At 36.3% G+C, this 18,581-nt stretch overlaps 1 protein-coding gene across 7 annotated transcripts in view; it reads left to right on the top strand.

The window, feature by feature from the left end:
• ppfia4 (PTPRF interacting protein alpha 4) overlaps positions 1 to 18,581 on the top strand; it is a 199,125-nt gene that overhangs the window by 163,533 nt on the left and 17,011 nt on the right. For 3 of the 7 annotated variants that reach the window (XM_057845715.1, XM_057845722.1, XM_057845723.1), the window contains 9 exons: positions 893 to 1,121; positions 1,193 to 1,228; positions 1,320 to 1,441; positions 6,154 to 6,275; positions 7,634 to 7,727; positions 7,811 to 7,892; positions 9,095 to 9,295; positions 13,950 to 14,012; positions 14,319 to 14,345. In XM_057845715.1, the coding sequence (XP_057701698.1) occupies positions 893 to 1,121; positions 1,193 to 1,228; positions 1,320 to 1,441; positions 6,154 to 6,275; positions 7,634 to 7,727; positions 7,811 to 7,892; positions 9,095 to 9,295; positions 13,950 to 14,012; positions 14,319 to 14,345 (976 nt within the window). The remainder of the gene's footprint in view (positions 1 to 892; positions 1,122 to 1,192; positions 1,229 to 1,319; positions 1,442 to 6,153; positions 6,276 to 7,633; positions 7,728 to 7,810; positions 7,893 to 9,094; positions 9,296 to 13,949; positions 14,013 to 14,318; positions 14,346 to 18,581) is intronic. The other 4 variants (XM_057845716.1, XM_057845717.1, XM_057845721.1 and 1 more) reach the window with 4 other exon arrangements.

The raw sequence follows: 18,581 nt of genomic DNA, 5'->3' as shown, positions 1-18,581 counted from the left end.
TAAAGATTTACAGAAAACGATTGGCCTCCGTTATTGCCAACAAAGGGTACATAACAAAGTACTGAGATGAACTTTAGGTATTGACCAAATACTTATTTTCCACCATGATTTGCAAATAAATTCTTTAAAAATCAATTAATGTGATATTCTGTTTTTTTTTTTCCACATTCTGTCTCTCATGGTTGAAGTTTACCCATGTTGACAATTACAGGCCTCTCTAATATTTTCAAGTGGGAGAACTTGCACAATTAGTGGTTGACGAAATACATATTTGCCCCACTGTAGTTAGTGCTTCAGTGTAACTAATTAGGCTTTTTCCACAGATGTTATCACATGACTACTCAAGCTCTTTGCAAACATGGAGCGCTAAAGGAAGTGCTAATTTATATTACTTTAGCTTGGTAGCTAATTTATCTTGCCTTGATAAAGCTTCCTTTGTCTCATATATTAACATTGTGCTGTGTGTATTTTGTTTGTTTACATCTACAGTCAAATGTAGTTAGCGCTTAAGTGTAACTAGTTAGCCACATTCTACATATGTTAATACATGGCTACTGGAGCTCATCGCAAACACATGGTGCTAAAAGACAAGCTAACCTGGGCAGCCATTCCTTGCTAGCTTGCTTGTATTGACATGATTGCATTGCTGCCAACGGGAATGATCGATTACAGTACATATTACGGTATCTTTCAAATGTTGAATAATTTTTTGTAATATGAAGCGAAAAAAACCTTCGAAAAACTCGAATTTTTCATGCACCAAAGCTTTATTATCTCAAGGTGCCACTGTACTCTATATTGTATTAACATAACGGACCAACAGTGATGAAGAAACCGTTTCCACGCAGTGGGTAAATCAGTGCAATTAACATAGAGTGTGTGGTGAGCACAGGATGATCCAGGTGGAGAGAGAGTCAGCCGACCTGCGTTCGGATGAGCTCGAGTCCCGCATGAACAGTGGGAGCATGGACGGACTCAACGTGACGCTTCGACCGCGGGCGCTGCCCATGTCGGCCACGGCCCAGTCCTTGGCGTCGTCCTCCTCGCCGCCAAACAGCGGCCACTCCACGCCTAAACACCATTCGCGCAACACAAGTCACCATCTCGGCATCATGACTCTGGTAAGAATCGCAAGGAGTATTCATATTAATAGAGATAAAACATTTTAACACTATGTTTTTATTCCTGATAGCCAAGTGACTTGAGGAAACACCGGAGGAAAGTAGCAGTAAGTTAAAAAGAAAATATCTCATGTTCGGTCTAATGTTGTTTATTTCCGCATTCTGGTTGCTGACATTTCTGATTTTTTTTTTTTTAAGTCTCCGGTGGAGGTGGACAAGGCGACAATCAAGTGTGAGACATCGCCTCCTTCCTCGCCCCGCAGCTTACGTCTAGAAACCAATTTTGCCCAGTTCACGGGCAGTCTGGAGGATGGACGAGGGTATGAACACTCTCACACAACAGGAAGTGATGAAAATTAGCTAAAACCGTATTGGCCCGAATATAAGACGGCCCTGATTATAGGACTCAAGTTTGAAAAAAGACTTTTTGAACACCAAATTAATTTTTATACAGAAAATAATTACAGTACATCTGAAACAAATGATTGTAACAATATATTTGAGAGAAAAAGCATGTTATTTTGCCTCATTCAAATCTTAATATCTGAACATTTAAATATGTAAACTAGGGCTGTCCAAATTATCGCGTTAACGGGCAGTAATTATTCCTTTAAATTAATCACATTAAAATATTTGATGCAATTAACGCTCATGTCCCGCTCAGACAGATTTAAATGACAGTAGAGTGAAATGTGTACTTGTAAATTGTGTTTTATGGAGTTTTGTCGCCCTCTGCTGGCGCTTGGGTGCGACTGATTTTATAGGCTTCAGCACCCATGAGCATTGTGTAAGTAATTATTGACATCAACAATGGCGGGCTACTAGCTTATTTTTTGATTGAAAATTTTACAAATTTTATTAAAACGAAAACATTAAGAGGGGTTTTAATATAAAATTTCTATAACTTGTGCTAACATTTATCTTTTAAGAACAACAAGTCTTTCTATCCATTGATCGCTTTAACAAAATGTTAATAATGTTAATGCCATCTTGTTGATTTATTGTTATAATAAACAAATACAGTCCTTATGTACCGTATGTTGAATGTAAATCTCCATCTTGTCTTATCTTTCCATTCCAACAATTTATTTTACAGAATATATATATAATTTACAGAAAAATATGGCATATTTTATAGATGGTTTGAATTGCAATTAATTGCGATTAATTACGATTAATTAATTTTTAAGCTGTAATTAACTCAATAAAAAATTTAATTGTTTGACAGCCCTAATGTAAACTAAAGTGCAATCACATTCGAAAATGAATGGCTTCTGGTTTTTGAAATGTAAATAAACCAGTCTATTGTGATAAAACAACAAAATTGCAATAACTGCATCAACCATCAAAGTGAAGTCTAACTGTAACTGTAGTCTTGAAACAAATCTGAATCAGGAAAAACATTGCAATAAAAGAATGCAAACTGGTTAAACTTGAGAGTAGCTGACATTTGTCATGACAGAACATCGCTTCAATGATATCTGGCGCCATCTAGCGTCGTGAATGTGTATAATATCTAGACCCCGAATATATGACGACTCCCACTTTTTCAGTCTTATGAAAAAAAACATCGTCTTATATTCAGGCCAATACGGTACTTTGAAATGGAAAGAATTACATATGTATGTTATGTTCGTTTGGGGGCATTCCTGGGTCACTTCCTGTTGAATAACCCAAAATGAACTGTTAAATAACCTAATAGCAACAGGAAGTGATAAAAAAAATCAACAGGAAATAACCTGAAATTCCCTAAGCTAATTGGCTGCCGTTGACCACCAAAGTTTGCCCTGTTTTGAGGGCATTTCTGGATTATTTCCTGTTGATTCTGAGTCACTGGCTATTCATTTGGGGACATTGCCGGGTTACTTCTGGTGAACAACGCAAAATCAATAGGACATGAACCAGAAATGCCCACAAACTAGGGTTGTTCCGATCATGTTATTTTGCTCCCGATCTAGGGTTGTTCCGATCATGTTATTTTGCTCCCGATCCGATCCCGATCGTTTTAGTTTGAGTATCTGCCGATCCCGATATTTCCTGATCCGATTGCTTTTTTTTTTTTTTTTTTTGCTGCCGATTCAATTCCAATCATTCCCGATAATTTTTCCCGATCATATACATTTTGGCAATGCATTAAGAAAAAAATGAATAAAACTCGGACGAATACATACATTCAACACACAGTACTGTATTTGTTTATTATGACAATAAATCCTTAAGATGGCATTTACATTATTAACATTCTTTCTGTGAGAGGGATCCACGGATAGAAAGACTTGTAATTCTTAAAGAATAAATGTGACTTTGTATATTGTGACTAAATATTGCCATCTAGTGTATTTGTTGAGCTTTCAGAAAATGATACTGTAGCCATTTAACTGTTCTGCCTAAATGCATGATAGGAAGTGCAACTATGACTGTGAGTCGTGGTACCAATTGATATATCTTGTCCGTGTTGGGAAATAACATAGGGTGTTAAGAAAAAGATCAATTACTACCTTTCTTACCCGCATTGCTTCCCACTATATTTCTAATCGTAGGCGGAGGGATTGTAAGGAATTAGCCAATTACAAAAAGGCTCCAAAGGCTGCCAAAATTCACTCTACTCATTTTACTCTGCCTTTTAGCTCTATATATTGGTAAAACGGCGCCATTACAGATTGAACGCGACAATGCGTGAGTGGGTCGTGCAGCACATGCGTTAATTGCGTTAAAGATTTTAACGTGATAAATTTAAAAAGATAATAATTACCGCCGCTAACGGGATAAATTTGATAACCCTACCTTAAGCCTAAACTAAAGACTCTGGATGAGTGTAACATATTATGTCTGTGACATTAAATACAATTAGAAAACGATTTAATTGAAAAAAAATATATATATATATATTAAAAAAAGGCATGTCCGATATTTTTTTGCCGATTCCGATACTTTGAAAATGACGTGATCGGACCCGATCAAAAAACAACAGGGTTTGACCTCAGGCTGCAGCTAGCGAATATTTCGCTAAGAATATAGAATAATAATATATTAGGGCTGTCAAACGCTTAAAATTTTTAATCGAGTTAATCACAGTTTAAAAATTAATTAATCGTAATTAATCGCAATTCAAATATTTTTTCTGTAAATTATTGTTGGAATGGAAAGATAAGACACAAGACAGATATATACATTCAACTAGGGTTTTTCCGATCATGTTTTTTTTGCTCCCGATTCGTTTTAGTTTGAGTATCTGCCGATCCCAATATTTCCCGATCTGATTGCTTTTTTATGCTCCCGATTCAATTCCAATCATTCCCGATAATTTTTCCCGATCATATACATTTTGGCAACGCATTAAGAAAAAAATGAATAAAATTCGGGCGAATATATACATTCAACATACAGTACATAAGTACTGTATTTGTTTATTTATATGACAATAAATCCTCAAGATGGCATTTACGTTATTAACATTCTTTCTGTGAGAGGGATCCACGGATAGAAAGACTTGTGACTTTGCCAACAAAACAAGGTCTGGGGACTGAGATGGCCATGGGAGGAGCTTGATTTTGTGTCTGGTGAATCATTTCTGTGTAGATTTGGCCATATGTTTAGGGTCATTGTCTTGCTGAAAGACCCAGTGACGACCCATCTTCAGCTTTCGGGCAGAGGGCAACAGATTTTGATTTAAAATGTCCTGGTATTTCAAAGCATTCATGATGCCATGCGCCCTAACAAGGTTCCCGGGGCCTTTGGAAGCGAAACAGCATCACTGACCCACCCCCATACTTCACAGTGGGTATGAGGTGCTTTTGGCGTTCATCTTCCGTGGCACGCCAGACCCACTTAGAGTGTTTGTTGCCAAAAAGCTCAATCTTGGTCTGATCTGACCAAAGCACACGGTCCCAGTTGAAGACCGTGTGTATTTTTGTGTGAGACCAAGATGACCACACAGAGAAGATTCGAATAAAAGTGTCCTTCGTAACGAATTCTCAGTTGGCAGAAAAAAAAACGCAAGTTTTCTTAATGTTTAAATGGTCTACATATTTTTATGATCATTATAAAAGCATTTACACAACCAAATAACGCCGGGAAAGTAAAAAAAAAAAAAAAAAAAACGCGGTTTTGCAGACACACAGAGGAGAAGATTCAAAAGGATCACATTTGTGTTGCCTTTGTGTGCCTAAATAAAAGTGTCTTTCGTAACGAATTCTCAGTTGGCAGATAAAAACGCAAGTTTTCTTAATGTTGAAATAGTCTACATGATCATTATAAAAGCATTTACAAAACGAAATAACGCTGGGAAAGTTTCATATAAAAAAAAAAAAAAACATGCGGGCCACGGTGTTCATGTGCGTGCACAAGCAAATGCACAATACAGAGAGCCTGCTCTCGGTTTTATCCCTTTTTTTTTTTATATATATAATTTAGTAGTCCGGCGCGGCGGCCCGACCCGACCCGAACGTGAATGCTTAACATTTTGTTGGGGTCGGGTCGGGTCCAAAATGTTAAATCGGGTTCGGGCACAAGATCTAACCTCTAAGTGATAGGACATAACGTAACAATGGCTGAAGCAAAGAAAGAGGGAGCAAGAAAGATTATTGATGCACCTAAGACATTGAAAGCAGACATCTGGAGACATTTTGGCTTCTACGAGGTTGGTGGGAAACTTGACCAGAGTTATGCGGTGTGTAAAAAATAAAACATGAGAATAATACTACAAATGGGGAAACCAAATCCGTTGCATCACCGGAATTGCGCAGGGAAGATTTTTGAACATACTTGTATATTTTAAAATGCGCTGAATCGATTCGGCTTGTTGCCCGCATCGAATCGAATCGTCCATGCCCTGCATCGGGATGCATCGCCGCATCGATTATTGTTGACACCACTACTGTAAATAATTACTTTTTTAAAGCACTGAATGGGCTACAGCGTGCAACCCTGCAGGCCGGATTGGACACCCTGTACATTTGACACCCTTGTTTTACTCGAAATGCTTCATGGCTTATGGCTAACACGAATCTTGTGTCATTTGATCTTGTATCAGGAAGCAGAAGAAAGGTATTAAGTCATCGATTGGCCGGTTGTTTGGCAAGAAGGAGAAGGGTGGGCGTATGGAGCCAACAAGGGAGTTTGCCAGGGATGGACCACAGCTAGCAGCGCTAACAGGTAGGCTTTTATTGTGAAAACAAAAGATTTTAAATCTCAGATTTCAAGTTACTTTTGAAAAGTAAAAAGTTAGTTACTTCTCTGAAAAAAAAAGTAAATATTTTCTTTGCGAGCTATTCAATAATGAAAGTAACTACCATATTTGTCGGACTATAAGTCGCTCCGGAGTAGAAGTCGCATTTTTGGGGGAAATTTACTTGATAAAATCCAACACATAGAACAGATATATCATCTTGAAAGGCAATTTAAAATAAAAATACAATACAGAACAACATGCTGAATAAGTGTACAGTATGATAATGTTACATGATGCATGAACAACGAAATGCGAACGTGGGCGGTTTGTTAACGTAACATAGCTATTAAGAGTTATTCAGATAACTACAGCATAAAGAACATGCTAACAAGTTTACCAAACCATCAGTGTCACTCCAAAACACCAAAATAACATGTGAAATGATATAATAATGTGTTAATAATTTCACACATAAGTCGCTCCAGAGTATTAGTCGCACCTCTAGCCAAACTATGAAAAAAAACTGCGACTTATAGTCCGAAAAATACGGTACTTTAAGTTATTTTCAAAAAAATAATATAAAACACTAGAAATGCAATGATTTGCTGTGATGGTTGGTTTACTGGGTTACTTCCTGTCTATTTTGGGCTCACTTTCTGTTGATTTAGGGGGATTTCATGGTAACTTGTTATAGATATTGGTTCACTTAAAAAAAAAAAGCAAGTTTCTGGGCGTGTCATACAAAAGAGCAACAATGGTTCCAACACTGCAAATGTCATTCATCCAACACCTTATTTTTGACATCGTTATTAGTGTCTCCCAAGCCCGCCGGGGAGTTTGGGGGCCAAGCCCAGGCCTCAGGACCATAGGGGCCCCTGAATGACCCTTAATTTATTTTACTTTACATTCACATATTTCTTTTTTATTTAAATCATTTTCTGATTAAATATTATGTTCTACTCGATATATACTTTAAAACTTTAAGAAAGTATCAGCAGAGAATGCTTGGTCAAAAACTGGATTCCACTGATGTTATAAATCTGAAAATCCAGGCGCATCACTGTTTGAGGGCTTGCTCACCCCAGGGATGTGGAGGGGGCAGGCACAGGTTTCGTTACACTGTTTTGTTGCTTAACAGGCAAGCATAGCACTCTCAGTAGTATTGTATTGTAGCCTACATGGGACAATAGATGGAAATTGTGGGGTGGGGGGGCCTTGTAATGGTCTCTTGTCCCCGGTCCCCTGCAAGTCTGTTGACAGCCCAACAATTTTTTCCAAGAGCTCAACTACTCAACTAAATCAATTGTTTGTAAATTAACAGTATGATTAACTTATTATATAGTATTTATTTCAGACTTTGACATGGCTGTTGGAGACACTATGACTCTGGGAAAGCTGGGCACCCAAGCCGAGAGGGATCGCAGGATGAAGAAAAAGTAAAAGCTCACATTAGGTCATGTAGTTTTTCAATTTTGTTTTTCCAAATTTTTAATCCTGTTTTTTCCTTTGTCTTCTTTAGACATGAACTCTTGGAAGACGCCAGGAAAAGAGGTTTACCATTTGCCCAGTGGGACGGCCCAACAGTTGTTTCCTGGCTCGAGGTTCTGATTTCACTTTTTCTGCATAAGGGAGAAATTTTCTGTACACCTAATGTTATTTTGTTACCACGTAGACTCACTAAACGCACTTACTACACGGGTGAATGGTAGAATTAAAAAAATAAAATAAATTTAAAAAACGATCATAAATTTAACAATATATCATCTGCGTATAAATTCATTTGATAGTGGGCAATCCTGTCTGGTACCTCCTTGAAGACAAACACTTTGTGATATAATCCTGTTAGTGTTGACTGTGGCTGTAGGTACGTTGTAAAACGTTTTTATCCAGCAGATAAATTGTTCTCCGAAGCCGATTTTTATCAGTATCTTGAAAAGATAGATCCACTTTATCACATGCCTTTTCTGCGTCCCAGGATAGGATAATTGCTTTCATTTTATTTTTCAGAACCCAATTCGTAAGATTTAACAGTCATTTAATGTTGTTGGTGGAGTTGCATCCTCTAATAAAACCGCTGCTTTCTCCTAATAAATAAAACCTAATGAACAACCACAATGGGAGTATATCAAGCTCCGATGTGATACATTAAAACTGTCCATACTAGTGCTGCGACAATGGCTCGATTAACTCTAGTAATTCGATTAGAAAAAAAATAATTTTGCTGCTTTGAGGATTCGTTTAATTAGAGTGACGTTGTAATGGTGTTTTGCAAGTGTTTGCATTTATTTTTATTGATTTGGGTGGATACTTGAATAGCAACAGTAAATATGACATAACTCCTCTAGCATGTCTGGGACCAGCTGCTCCCTGTTGAGACCAACATAAGATTGTGTTTTTTAAGTTTTTGTTTAGTTTAAATTTAGTTTAGAAGTATATTTAGCAGGTTTTTAATGGAATATGTGTTTGGATGATTTGCAAAGAGTATTGAAAAAAAAAAAAAAAAGATTAGCATTTTATAGCATTTAAGCTAGCGGACTTTGCTATGCAAATTTGAAAGAAAAAAAACTTGTGATAATTATCGATTTCGAGTGATAAGAAAATTTTTTATCGTGATGACAAAAAAAGGTTAGCATTTTATAGCATTTAAGCTAGCAGACTTTTGTTTTGCAAATTTGAAAGAAAAAAACTATCGTGATAATTACTGATTTCGAATGATAAGAAATTTTTTATCGTGATAACAATGTTTGTCATATCGCCCAGGCTTAACTACAAGTATAAGAACTTTTACCTCTATGTTCTCCAGCTGTGGGTGGGCATGCCAGCTTGGTACGTGGCGGCGTGTCGCGCTAACGTGAAGAGCGGCGCCATCATGTCCGCTCTGTCGGATACGGAGATCCAGAGGGAGATCGGCATCAGTAACCCACTGCATCGACTTAAACTGCGCTTGGCCATCCAAGAGATGGTCTCCCTCACAAGCCCTTCTGCACCGCTCACCTCCAGAACGGTAAATACAAACAATGTTTTAGTTTTTCACGTGCATACCAGCCACACAAAAAGTTGTTTTTTTTTTCAAGATGATGTACACGGAAAACATCTTTAGCTTCACGTCACCCTTGCACTCCTAGGTGATACATTTTGGAGGTTCATATACCTTCGCCACTATTGGGTATTTTTCCGCTATCATGAATGGCATGGACAACACAACACAATGAAAAGCTGTTTGAGCATTTATTCGATGTTCCTTATATCCACGAATGACTATGAGGGCCTATTTTTGCTAACAACTAAGTGTGTCACTGTCAATGTGTCACGCACTATGGTATCTAGCTCCGGGTCTATGTGTATGCACTAGTTTGTGTAGTTTTGTCACTAGTATAGAATATAGGATTGTATTTTTTCCCAGCATGTTTTTGAATGGTTTAGATCGGGGATGCCGTCATCATTTCCCAAGAGTACAGTGCATATGAGTTCGTAGATTGGAACTGTGGTTTAGTTCAATATTTTTATCGCACGACCAGTTCCTCTTTTTGTCACATTTTTCTGGGGGTGACCTCCACACCACTTTAGCTGTTAGCCGACCGGAAGCCACTTCGCTCGGCTCGGTTGCCACTAGAACTTGGCCTATTTGCCTGGCTCTCCGTCGACTCCTTTTGTTGCACAAGAACACAGCTACTTAATTTATTTTAAGGATGTTATTTAGCGTATAAGTTGGAGGAGTGAAAGCCATTTTACCAATTTTCCAAACTTCCAAAAAAGCTTACTTATCAGGGTTTCTTTGGCTGTGACTTATGTGTCTTCGTCCACCGAGCGGCCTGCTGTCACAATGCCGCCTCTCAGCTATAGGAGGAGTTCAGGTTTTGCCACACAATTCTTACTGCTGCCTGGAACGAACCCTCCCAAGGGGGGGGTTCAGAATCAGCACCTTTCAAAGTAAATTTCTCGAGCCACCGGGGACATAAAACATTTCAGAAGACGTTTGCAAACTTGTAAGAAGACACCATATTTTATTTCTGCTCATTGGCATAACATTTAAAAGGTACGGAAGTGTATGCTGCCCCCACCCCCCAAAAAAACAGTCCAGTATCATGTTTTTACATGATAGTATCATGTAAAAGCAAGATGTTTATCATGTAAAAACTTGAAACGTGAAAATGTCATAACTATCAAGTGAAAAATGTGATTACTGTCATGTGAAATCATGATAGTTATGTAAAAACTTGATACTATCTGGAAATAACATGATATTTATCGAGTAAAATCGTGATATCTACATGTGAAAATGTAATAACTTTCATGTAAAAACGTGATAAATATCATCTAAAAATGTGATACTATTAAGTAAAAACGTGATACTATCAGGAAATAACATGCTAATTATCATGTAGAAACATAACTATCATGTAAAAATGCAATAGCTATCTTATAAAAACGTGATAATTATCATGTACTGTATGTGATACTATCATATAAAAACGTATAATGTAAAAACGTGATAAATATGTAAAAATGTGATAATAATCTTGTTAAAGGATGATAGCAATCATGTTAAAACATGATACTTATGTCAAAACGTGATAACTATCATGTAAAAATGTAATAACTATCATCTGAAAAACGTGATTATTATCATGTACTGTATGTGATACTATCATGTAAAAACGTATAATGTAAAAACGTGATAAATATGTAAAAATGTGATAATAATCTTGTTAAAACATGATAGCAATCATGTTAAAACATGATACTTATGTCAAAACGTGATAACTATCATGTAAAAATGTAATAACTATCATGTGAAAAACGTGATAACTCATGTGACTACGTGATTGTTATGTAAAAACGCGATACTGTCATGAGGAAACATGATAATTATAATGTAAAAACGTGATGTCATGAAAAAATGTGACATTTTAAAATGTGATAACGATCATGTAAAAATGTGATATCTAAAAACGTGATAATTATCATGTAAGAACATAATTATCATTTCAAAATGTGATAACTATCATGTAAAAATGTAATATTATCATATAAAAATATAATACTATCATGTAAAAGCTTATGTAAAAATGTGATAACAATCATGTTACAATGTGATAATTATCTAAAAATGTGATACTATTAAGTAAAAACCTGATACTATCAGGAAATAACATGCTAATTATCATATTATAGTAGAAATATGATAACTATCATGTAAAAATGCAATAGCTATCTTTAAAAAACGTGATAATTATCATGTACTGTATGTGATACTATCATATAAAAACGTATAATGTAAAAACGTGATAAATATGTAAAAATGTGATAATAATCTTGTTAAAACATGTTAGCAATCATGTTAAAACATGATACTTATGTCACAATGTGATGACTATCATGTAAAAATGTAATAACTATTGTGAAAAACGTGATAACTGTCATGTGACTACGTGATAGTTATGTAAAAACGCAGTACTGTCCTGAAGAAACATGATCATTATAATGTAAAAATGTGATATTTTAAAATGTGATAACAATCATGTAAAAATGTGATATGTAAAAATGTTATAATTATCATGTAAGAACGTGATAATTCTAATGATAGTTCTTACATAATTATCATGTAAGAAAATGACAATTATCATGTCAAAATGTGATATCTGTCATGTAAAAATGTAATCACATGTAAAAACGTGATAATTATCATGTAAAAATATACTATCATCTAAAAGCTTATGTAAAAACGTAATAACAATCATGTTACAATGTGATAAATATCATGTAAAAATGTGATACTATAAGGTAAAAATGTAGTAACTATCATGTGAAAAACGAGAACTGTCATGTGACGTGATAATTATGTAAAAAGATGATACCATCATAAAAAAACAGGATAATCATAATATAATGTGATATGTAAAGACGTGATAACTATTATGTAAATATGTGATAACAATCATGTTAAAATCATTTTTATATGATAATTATCATGTAAAAACATAATAACTATTATGTAAAAATATGATGATTATAATGTGAAAAACATGATAACGTGAAAACGTGATGATTATCATGTGGTAAAATGCATAAATGTGATACCATTATTTTAAAATTATGTAAAAAAACGTGTTTCATGTAAAAACATGATCATCTTCATGTGGTAAAATGTATAATTGTGGTACTATTACTTAAAAACTATCATGTAAAAACATGATAACTATCATTTAAAAACGTGTATCATATAACAATGTGATACGTTAAAATGTGATAACGATCATGTAAAAATGTGATATGCATAAAAACATGATAACTATGAATAAAACGTCAGTTATTATGTAAAAACGTCACAATTATAATGTAAAACACAGCACTTATCATGTAAAAATGTAATAAAATGTAATAACCTGATAAGTATCATGTAAAAACTAGGGCTGTCAAACGATTAAAATTTTAATTGAGTTAATCCCATTTTAAGAATTAATCTGATTAATCGCAATTCAAACCATCCATAAAATATGCCATATTTCTCTGTAAATTATTGTTGGAATGGAAAGATAAGACACAAGACGAATATATACATTCAACATACTGTAAATAAGTACTGTATTTGTTTATTATAACAATAAATCAACAAGATGGAATTAACATTAACATCATGTTAAAGCGATCCATGGATAGAAAGACTTGTAGTTCTTAAAATATAAATGTTAGTACAAGTTATAGAAATTTTATATTAAAACCCCTCTTAATGTTTTCGTTTTAATAAAATTTGTAAAACTAGTAGCTCGCCATTGTTGTCAATAATTACACAATGCTCATGGATGGTGCTGAAACCCATAAAATCAGTCGCACCCAAGCGCCAGCAGAAGGCGACAAAACACAAAAAAACACAAGTAACAAATGGATATGACACTGTCATTTTAATCTGATTGAGCGGGGCATGTGCGTTAATTGCGTCAAATATTTTAACGTGATTAATTTAAAAAATTAATTACCGCCCGTTAACGCGATCATTTTGACAGCCCTATAATATACTGTATATAATAATATATATGATAATCGAGTATTCTAGTCCTAGTACAAATAACTAATGGAAAAACATGATATTTATCATTTTGTAAAATGTATAAATGTTACACTATTATTTAAAAAACACCATGTGAAAACATAACTATCATGTAAAAACTTGATAGCTAGCATGATAACTAGCATGTTAAAACGTGATACTGGAATTTTTTGGGAGGGGGGAATGTAGCAGCAATTCACTTCTGTAAAAAGGTACTAGAAAAACTGGAAAATTGGTCTTGGAAGTCCTTAAAAAAGTGCTTGAATCTGAACATTGGAAAGGTGTACGACTCTGTATTATGCTAGGAGGCTAACAATATAGAACTTTCCCAGTCTTCTACTGAATCAAAACAAGTTCATGAGCTTTTACCTAGATGTCAAAGATATCTAATAAATGTTCAATTGTTGTCTCATACGGCACACACGGTCACAAACACAAATAGAAGCGTAAATTCACTCCCGCCCTTGGCATCACTCAACACAATAAATGTTTGTCTGTGTGATTGTTTGTTTGTATGCGTGTGCATGTGGTCGGGGCGGGGTTCATCATGTGTGAAAATACACACGGATGTGTTTGTGTGTTTGTATGCGTGTTCTGGTCCTCTGAGCAGTCCTCCGGAAATGTGTGGGTGACTCACGAAGAGATGGAGAACCTGGCTTCGTCCACCAAAGCGGTCAGTACCATCTGGGTGCTCCCCCTGCCTCTCCCACCAAACACACCCCCACTGTCTCTGCCACCGTACGCATATGTTCACCAAAAACACTCACACGACTGACACTAACTAACGCCTCTCTGTGCTTGTGCTGGTACTCGTGTATGTTTGTGGCCTGTCATCTGTGCTTAACGTGGTACGCTCGCTGGGGTCTGTGTTTGTGGCAAACGGTGTAGATGTGTGATTTCAAGTGGTGAGCAAAATGTGCATGTTTAATCAGCGTGTTCTTTTACACTTGTTTATTGTTCCCGCCATGCTGCTACTCAGGCCAATGAGGAGGGCAGCTGGGCGCAGGTGAGCTCGCCGCTCTGGCAAAATGTGCCCAATCGCGCGGTTTCACATCCGTTTCCAGCCCACATGCTTGAAAGCACCCGGGCAATGCGTTGCGGTAGTGAGGGACATTTACCGAAGCTAGCTTAAAATAGCTGAATGTTGAACATATCCGTCTCCAAACTTAAAACAGTGGTTATTTTCTTCTAATTAAAATTATTGAGGACAATTATTTGTAATAATTTGCTATAATGCAGTGTTTTTCAACCCTTTATGAGCCACGGCACACCTTTTTCACGCCACTAGCAAAAATAAAAATGTAAAAAGGAATTTCGGTTTTGAAACCGTGACATTTTCATCCCACGGTACACTTTCAAACCGGTACACGACGCATGTCTTGTTAAAATTAGGGGTGTCAAATGATAAAAAATTTTAATCAAGTTAATTACAAGCGGCACGGTGGCTGAGTGGTTAGCACGTCTGCCTCACAGTTCTGAGATCAAGGGTTCAATCCCGGGCTTCGGCCTTCCTGTTTGGAGTTTGCATGTTCTCCCCGTGCCTGCGTGGGTTTCCTCCGGGAACTCCGGTTTCCTCCCACATCCCAAAAACATGCATGGTAGGCTGATTGAACACTCTAAATTGTCCATAGGTATGAGTGTGTGCGTGAATGGTTGTATGTCTCCTTGTGCCCTGCGATTGGCTGGCAACCAGTTCAGGGTGTCCCCTGCCTACTGCCCGTGGTTAGCTGGGATAGGCTCCAGCACCTCCGCGACCCTTGTGAGGAAAAAGCGGCAAGGAAAATGAATGAATGAAAAGTTAATTACAGCTTAAAAATTAATTAATCGTAAGTCAAACCATCTATAAAATATGCCATATTTTTCTGTAAATTATTGTTGGAATGAAAAGATAAGACACAAGACGGATATATACATTCATTCAACATACGGTACATAAGTACTGTATTTGTTTATTATAACAATAAATCAACAAGATGGCATTAACATTATTAACATTCTGTTAAAGGGATCCATGGATAGAAAGACTAGTAGTTCTTAAAAGATAAATGTTAGTACAAGTTATGGAAATTTTATATTAAAACCCCTCAATGTTTTCGTTTTAATAAAATTTGTAAAATTTTCAAACAAAAAATAAACTAGTAGCTCGCCATTGTTGATGTCAATAATTACACAATGCTCATGGATGGTGCTGAAACCCATAAAATCAGTCGCAACCAAGCGCCAGCAGAAGGCGACAAAACACAAAACAACACAAGTAACAAATTGACATGACACTGTCATTTTAATCTGATTGAGCGGGGCATGTGCGTTAATTGCGTCAAATATTTTAACGTGATTAATTTTAAAAAATTAATTACCGCCCGTTAAAGGGATAATTTTGACAGCCCTAGTTGAAACTAGATTTTTTTTTTCACTAGTTTTTGAGACAAAGTAAGACACCATTATAGATACATATACATCATTAGGGCTGCAAATAACGACTTTTAAATAGTTGATTAATCGGACAGTTAATTAAACGATTAATTGATTCATCGGATAAAGGTCAAGAGCTAATATGCTTCTTCAAAACACAATACAAACGGGCACTTAAGACACTGATTAGCATAATCGCTAACTAGCTTAGCACTCAGTGTGAAGTGGTAATGTCTCATCAACAAAAAATACAAACACAATTGGCACACTCGATCTAACAACACAAAAAACAATACTAGGCCTGCAAGGAGGACTGAACGGGCCCTCGCAATTTGGCGCAACTCGGACGTCACGCAAACTCGGACGGCATGCAGGTCAGGATTGTGGCAGATCGTACTTCTCTCATCATCTCATGAGAACCTAACTTGCTCGAAACTTGCCTCTTTTTTTTGGGATTAAAATGTATTCACACACCTAGGATAAAAAAAACCCTATTGAAGAGGGTCCTACAAAAAAGGAAGCATTACTGAGCTGTGCAGCCATGCCCTTATTTAAAACTAGGGCTGTCGAAATTATTGCGTTAACGGGCAGTATATATTTTTTAAAATTAATCACGTTAAAATATTTGACGCCATTAACGCACATGCCCCGCTCAAACAGATTAAAATGACAGCACAGTGACATGTCCACTTGTTACTTGTGTTTTTTGTCTCCCTCGGCTGGCGCTTTGGTGCGACTGAATTTACGGGTTTAAGCACGATGAGCCTTGTGTAATTATTGACATCAACAATGGCGAGCTACAAGTTTATTTTTTGATTGAAAATTTTACAAATTTATTAAAACAAAAACATTAAGAGGGGTTTTAATATAAAATTTCTTTAACTTGTACTAACATTTATCCTTTAAAAACTACTAGTCTTTGTATCAATGGATCGCTTTAACAGAATGTTAATGTTAATGCCATCTTCTTGATTTATTGTTATAATAAACAAATACAGTATTTATGTACCGTACGTTGAATGTATATATCCGTCTTGTGTCTTTTCTTTCCATTCCAACAATTATTTACAGAAAAATATGGCATATTTTATAGATGGTTTGAATTGCGATTAATTTTTAAGCTGTGATTAACTCGTTTAAAAATTGTAATCGTTTGACAGCCCTATTTAAAACCAAAATCTGCATTGAAAAAACCTAATAGGAGAGGCCTTTTAGAAAAATTCAAGGGGGCGCCACTGAGCCATTTTGTTAAGATTTTGTGAGAGGTTGCAAAATTATCGAAATTTATGCCAAGCTGCATGTATGTGCAAATTTTGGTGAGTTTTCGAGCTTGTTAAAGCCTCAAATTCTGCTGCCACTAGTTGGCGCTACAGAGTTGATGCAAATGACCACTAGAGGACTCTTCAGGGTAAGACTCTGACCAAGCACGGGAAGTTTGGCGCAGATATCTTGTATATCTGCCAAGTTATGACTGTTCAAAACTTGTGGTGAGACAAAATGGCTACAGTCATTTTCACTTACTGTTTAGACCCCTCTGCTTCAAGGAAACCTCAATATTTTTCATCAGGCACCTGAACACATGTCTTAAGGCTCCCCTGATGCAGGTTTGAGGTCAATAGATTTTTTTCCCCTTGGAGGAGGAGCCTGTCTCGTAAAAAAGGACATTTCCTTCTCCCACTAGGGGGCGCCAGGTCTAATGGGTAATATAACAATGCAGTCGTGTTCGGGCTGGCATACCTCACATACTTGCCAGATATGAAAAAGATTGAACCTTATACCAGGGAGTCATTCGTCATTTTCTGAATTTGGTGTTTTGCCAAAAAAATGGCTGACTTTGGCACCCCGCCCAGGTCAGGCCTGTGAACTACAGCTCACCACTTTGAGAACTTAAGATCTCAAATGTGTCATGAACATTCTCACCAGTTTTGAGATGCATCCAAATAACTCCCTAGGCACCAAGATCTCAATTGTGCACCCTGTTAATCGATAAAATATTCACATTCAATCAAAAACACCCAATTTCCTGTTGGGTTGGGAATATGGGTGCAAGAGACTTTTTATAGTTTTTAAAAAAATGATATATTTTACCATGAAATTGAATATTTATGAAACTGTATTGAGGTGAAAACATCAAAGATTTTCATGTATGAATTTATGATTCTAAAATCAGTTTAAAAAAAACATAATTTGGTAACAAATGGTGGACTGGGCCACATAATAGACATAACCATCTTTCAACTAAAAATGAACTATTTCAGGTATTCGAGACTTTAAATCTTCAAAGTTTAGGTTAGCTTCATGAGAATCATCCCACCATCCTAGCTCAGTGAGTTGCCATGTAGTTGCTGTCGCCCTCTGCTGTGCAACGTTTACCTTGCTCCTAAATACAGGAAAATCTCAAAGGTTGACTCAAAATAATTACCTCAAAATTTCAAAAACGATAGCGCAAAATTAACATGTTTACACCACAAACAATTGACACAATTTTTATACAAATTTGCGTCTGATGGGGGACCAACTTCACGGAGGTCAACAACATTATTAATAGTTTTGTTGATTTTACGTTTCAGTTTGTGTTGACAACGAGTCAGCGTGCGCGCAATCGGGACCTTGAATCTGTGATAGCTAAATGGATTACAACCGTGATGAATGTTTTTGCTACGCTAGCGTTACCTCTGATGCCGTGTGAAAATGACTGTAAATAATAAAACCGCACAACGTGATATAACTGAGATACACGCCGATGCTCCCTCAGTCAGCTGTTAGCTGGTGATTTATTGATCACACTTTCACATATTGAAGTCTTTCATTGAAGGCATCAATAACACTC

Source organism: Corythoichthys intestinalis, chromosome 9 (genome assembly GCF_030265065.1).
Source record: "Corythoichthys intestinalis isolate RoL2023-P3 chromosome 9, ASM3026506v1, whole genome shotgun sequence".
Taxonomy (NCBI): domain Eukaryota; kingdom Metazoa; phylum Chordata; class Actinopteri; order Syngnathiformes; family Syngnathidae; genus Corythoichthys; species Corythoichthys intestinalis.
This window is presented reverse-complemented; position numbering and strand designations above follow the sequence as displayed.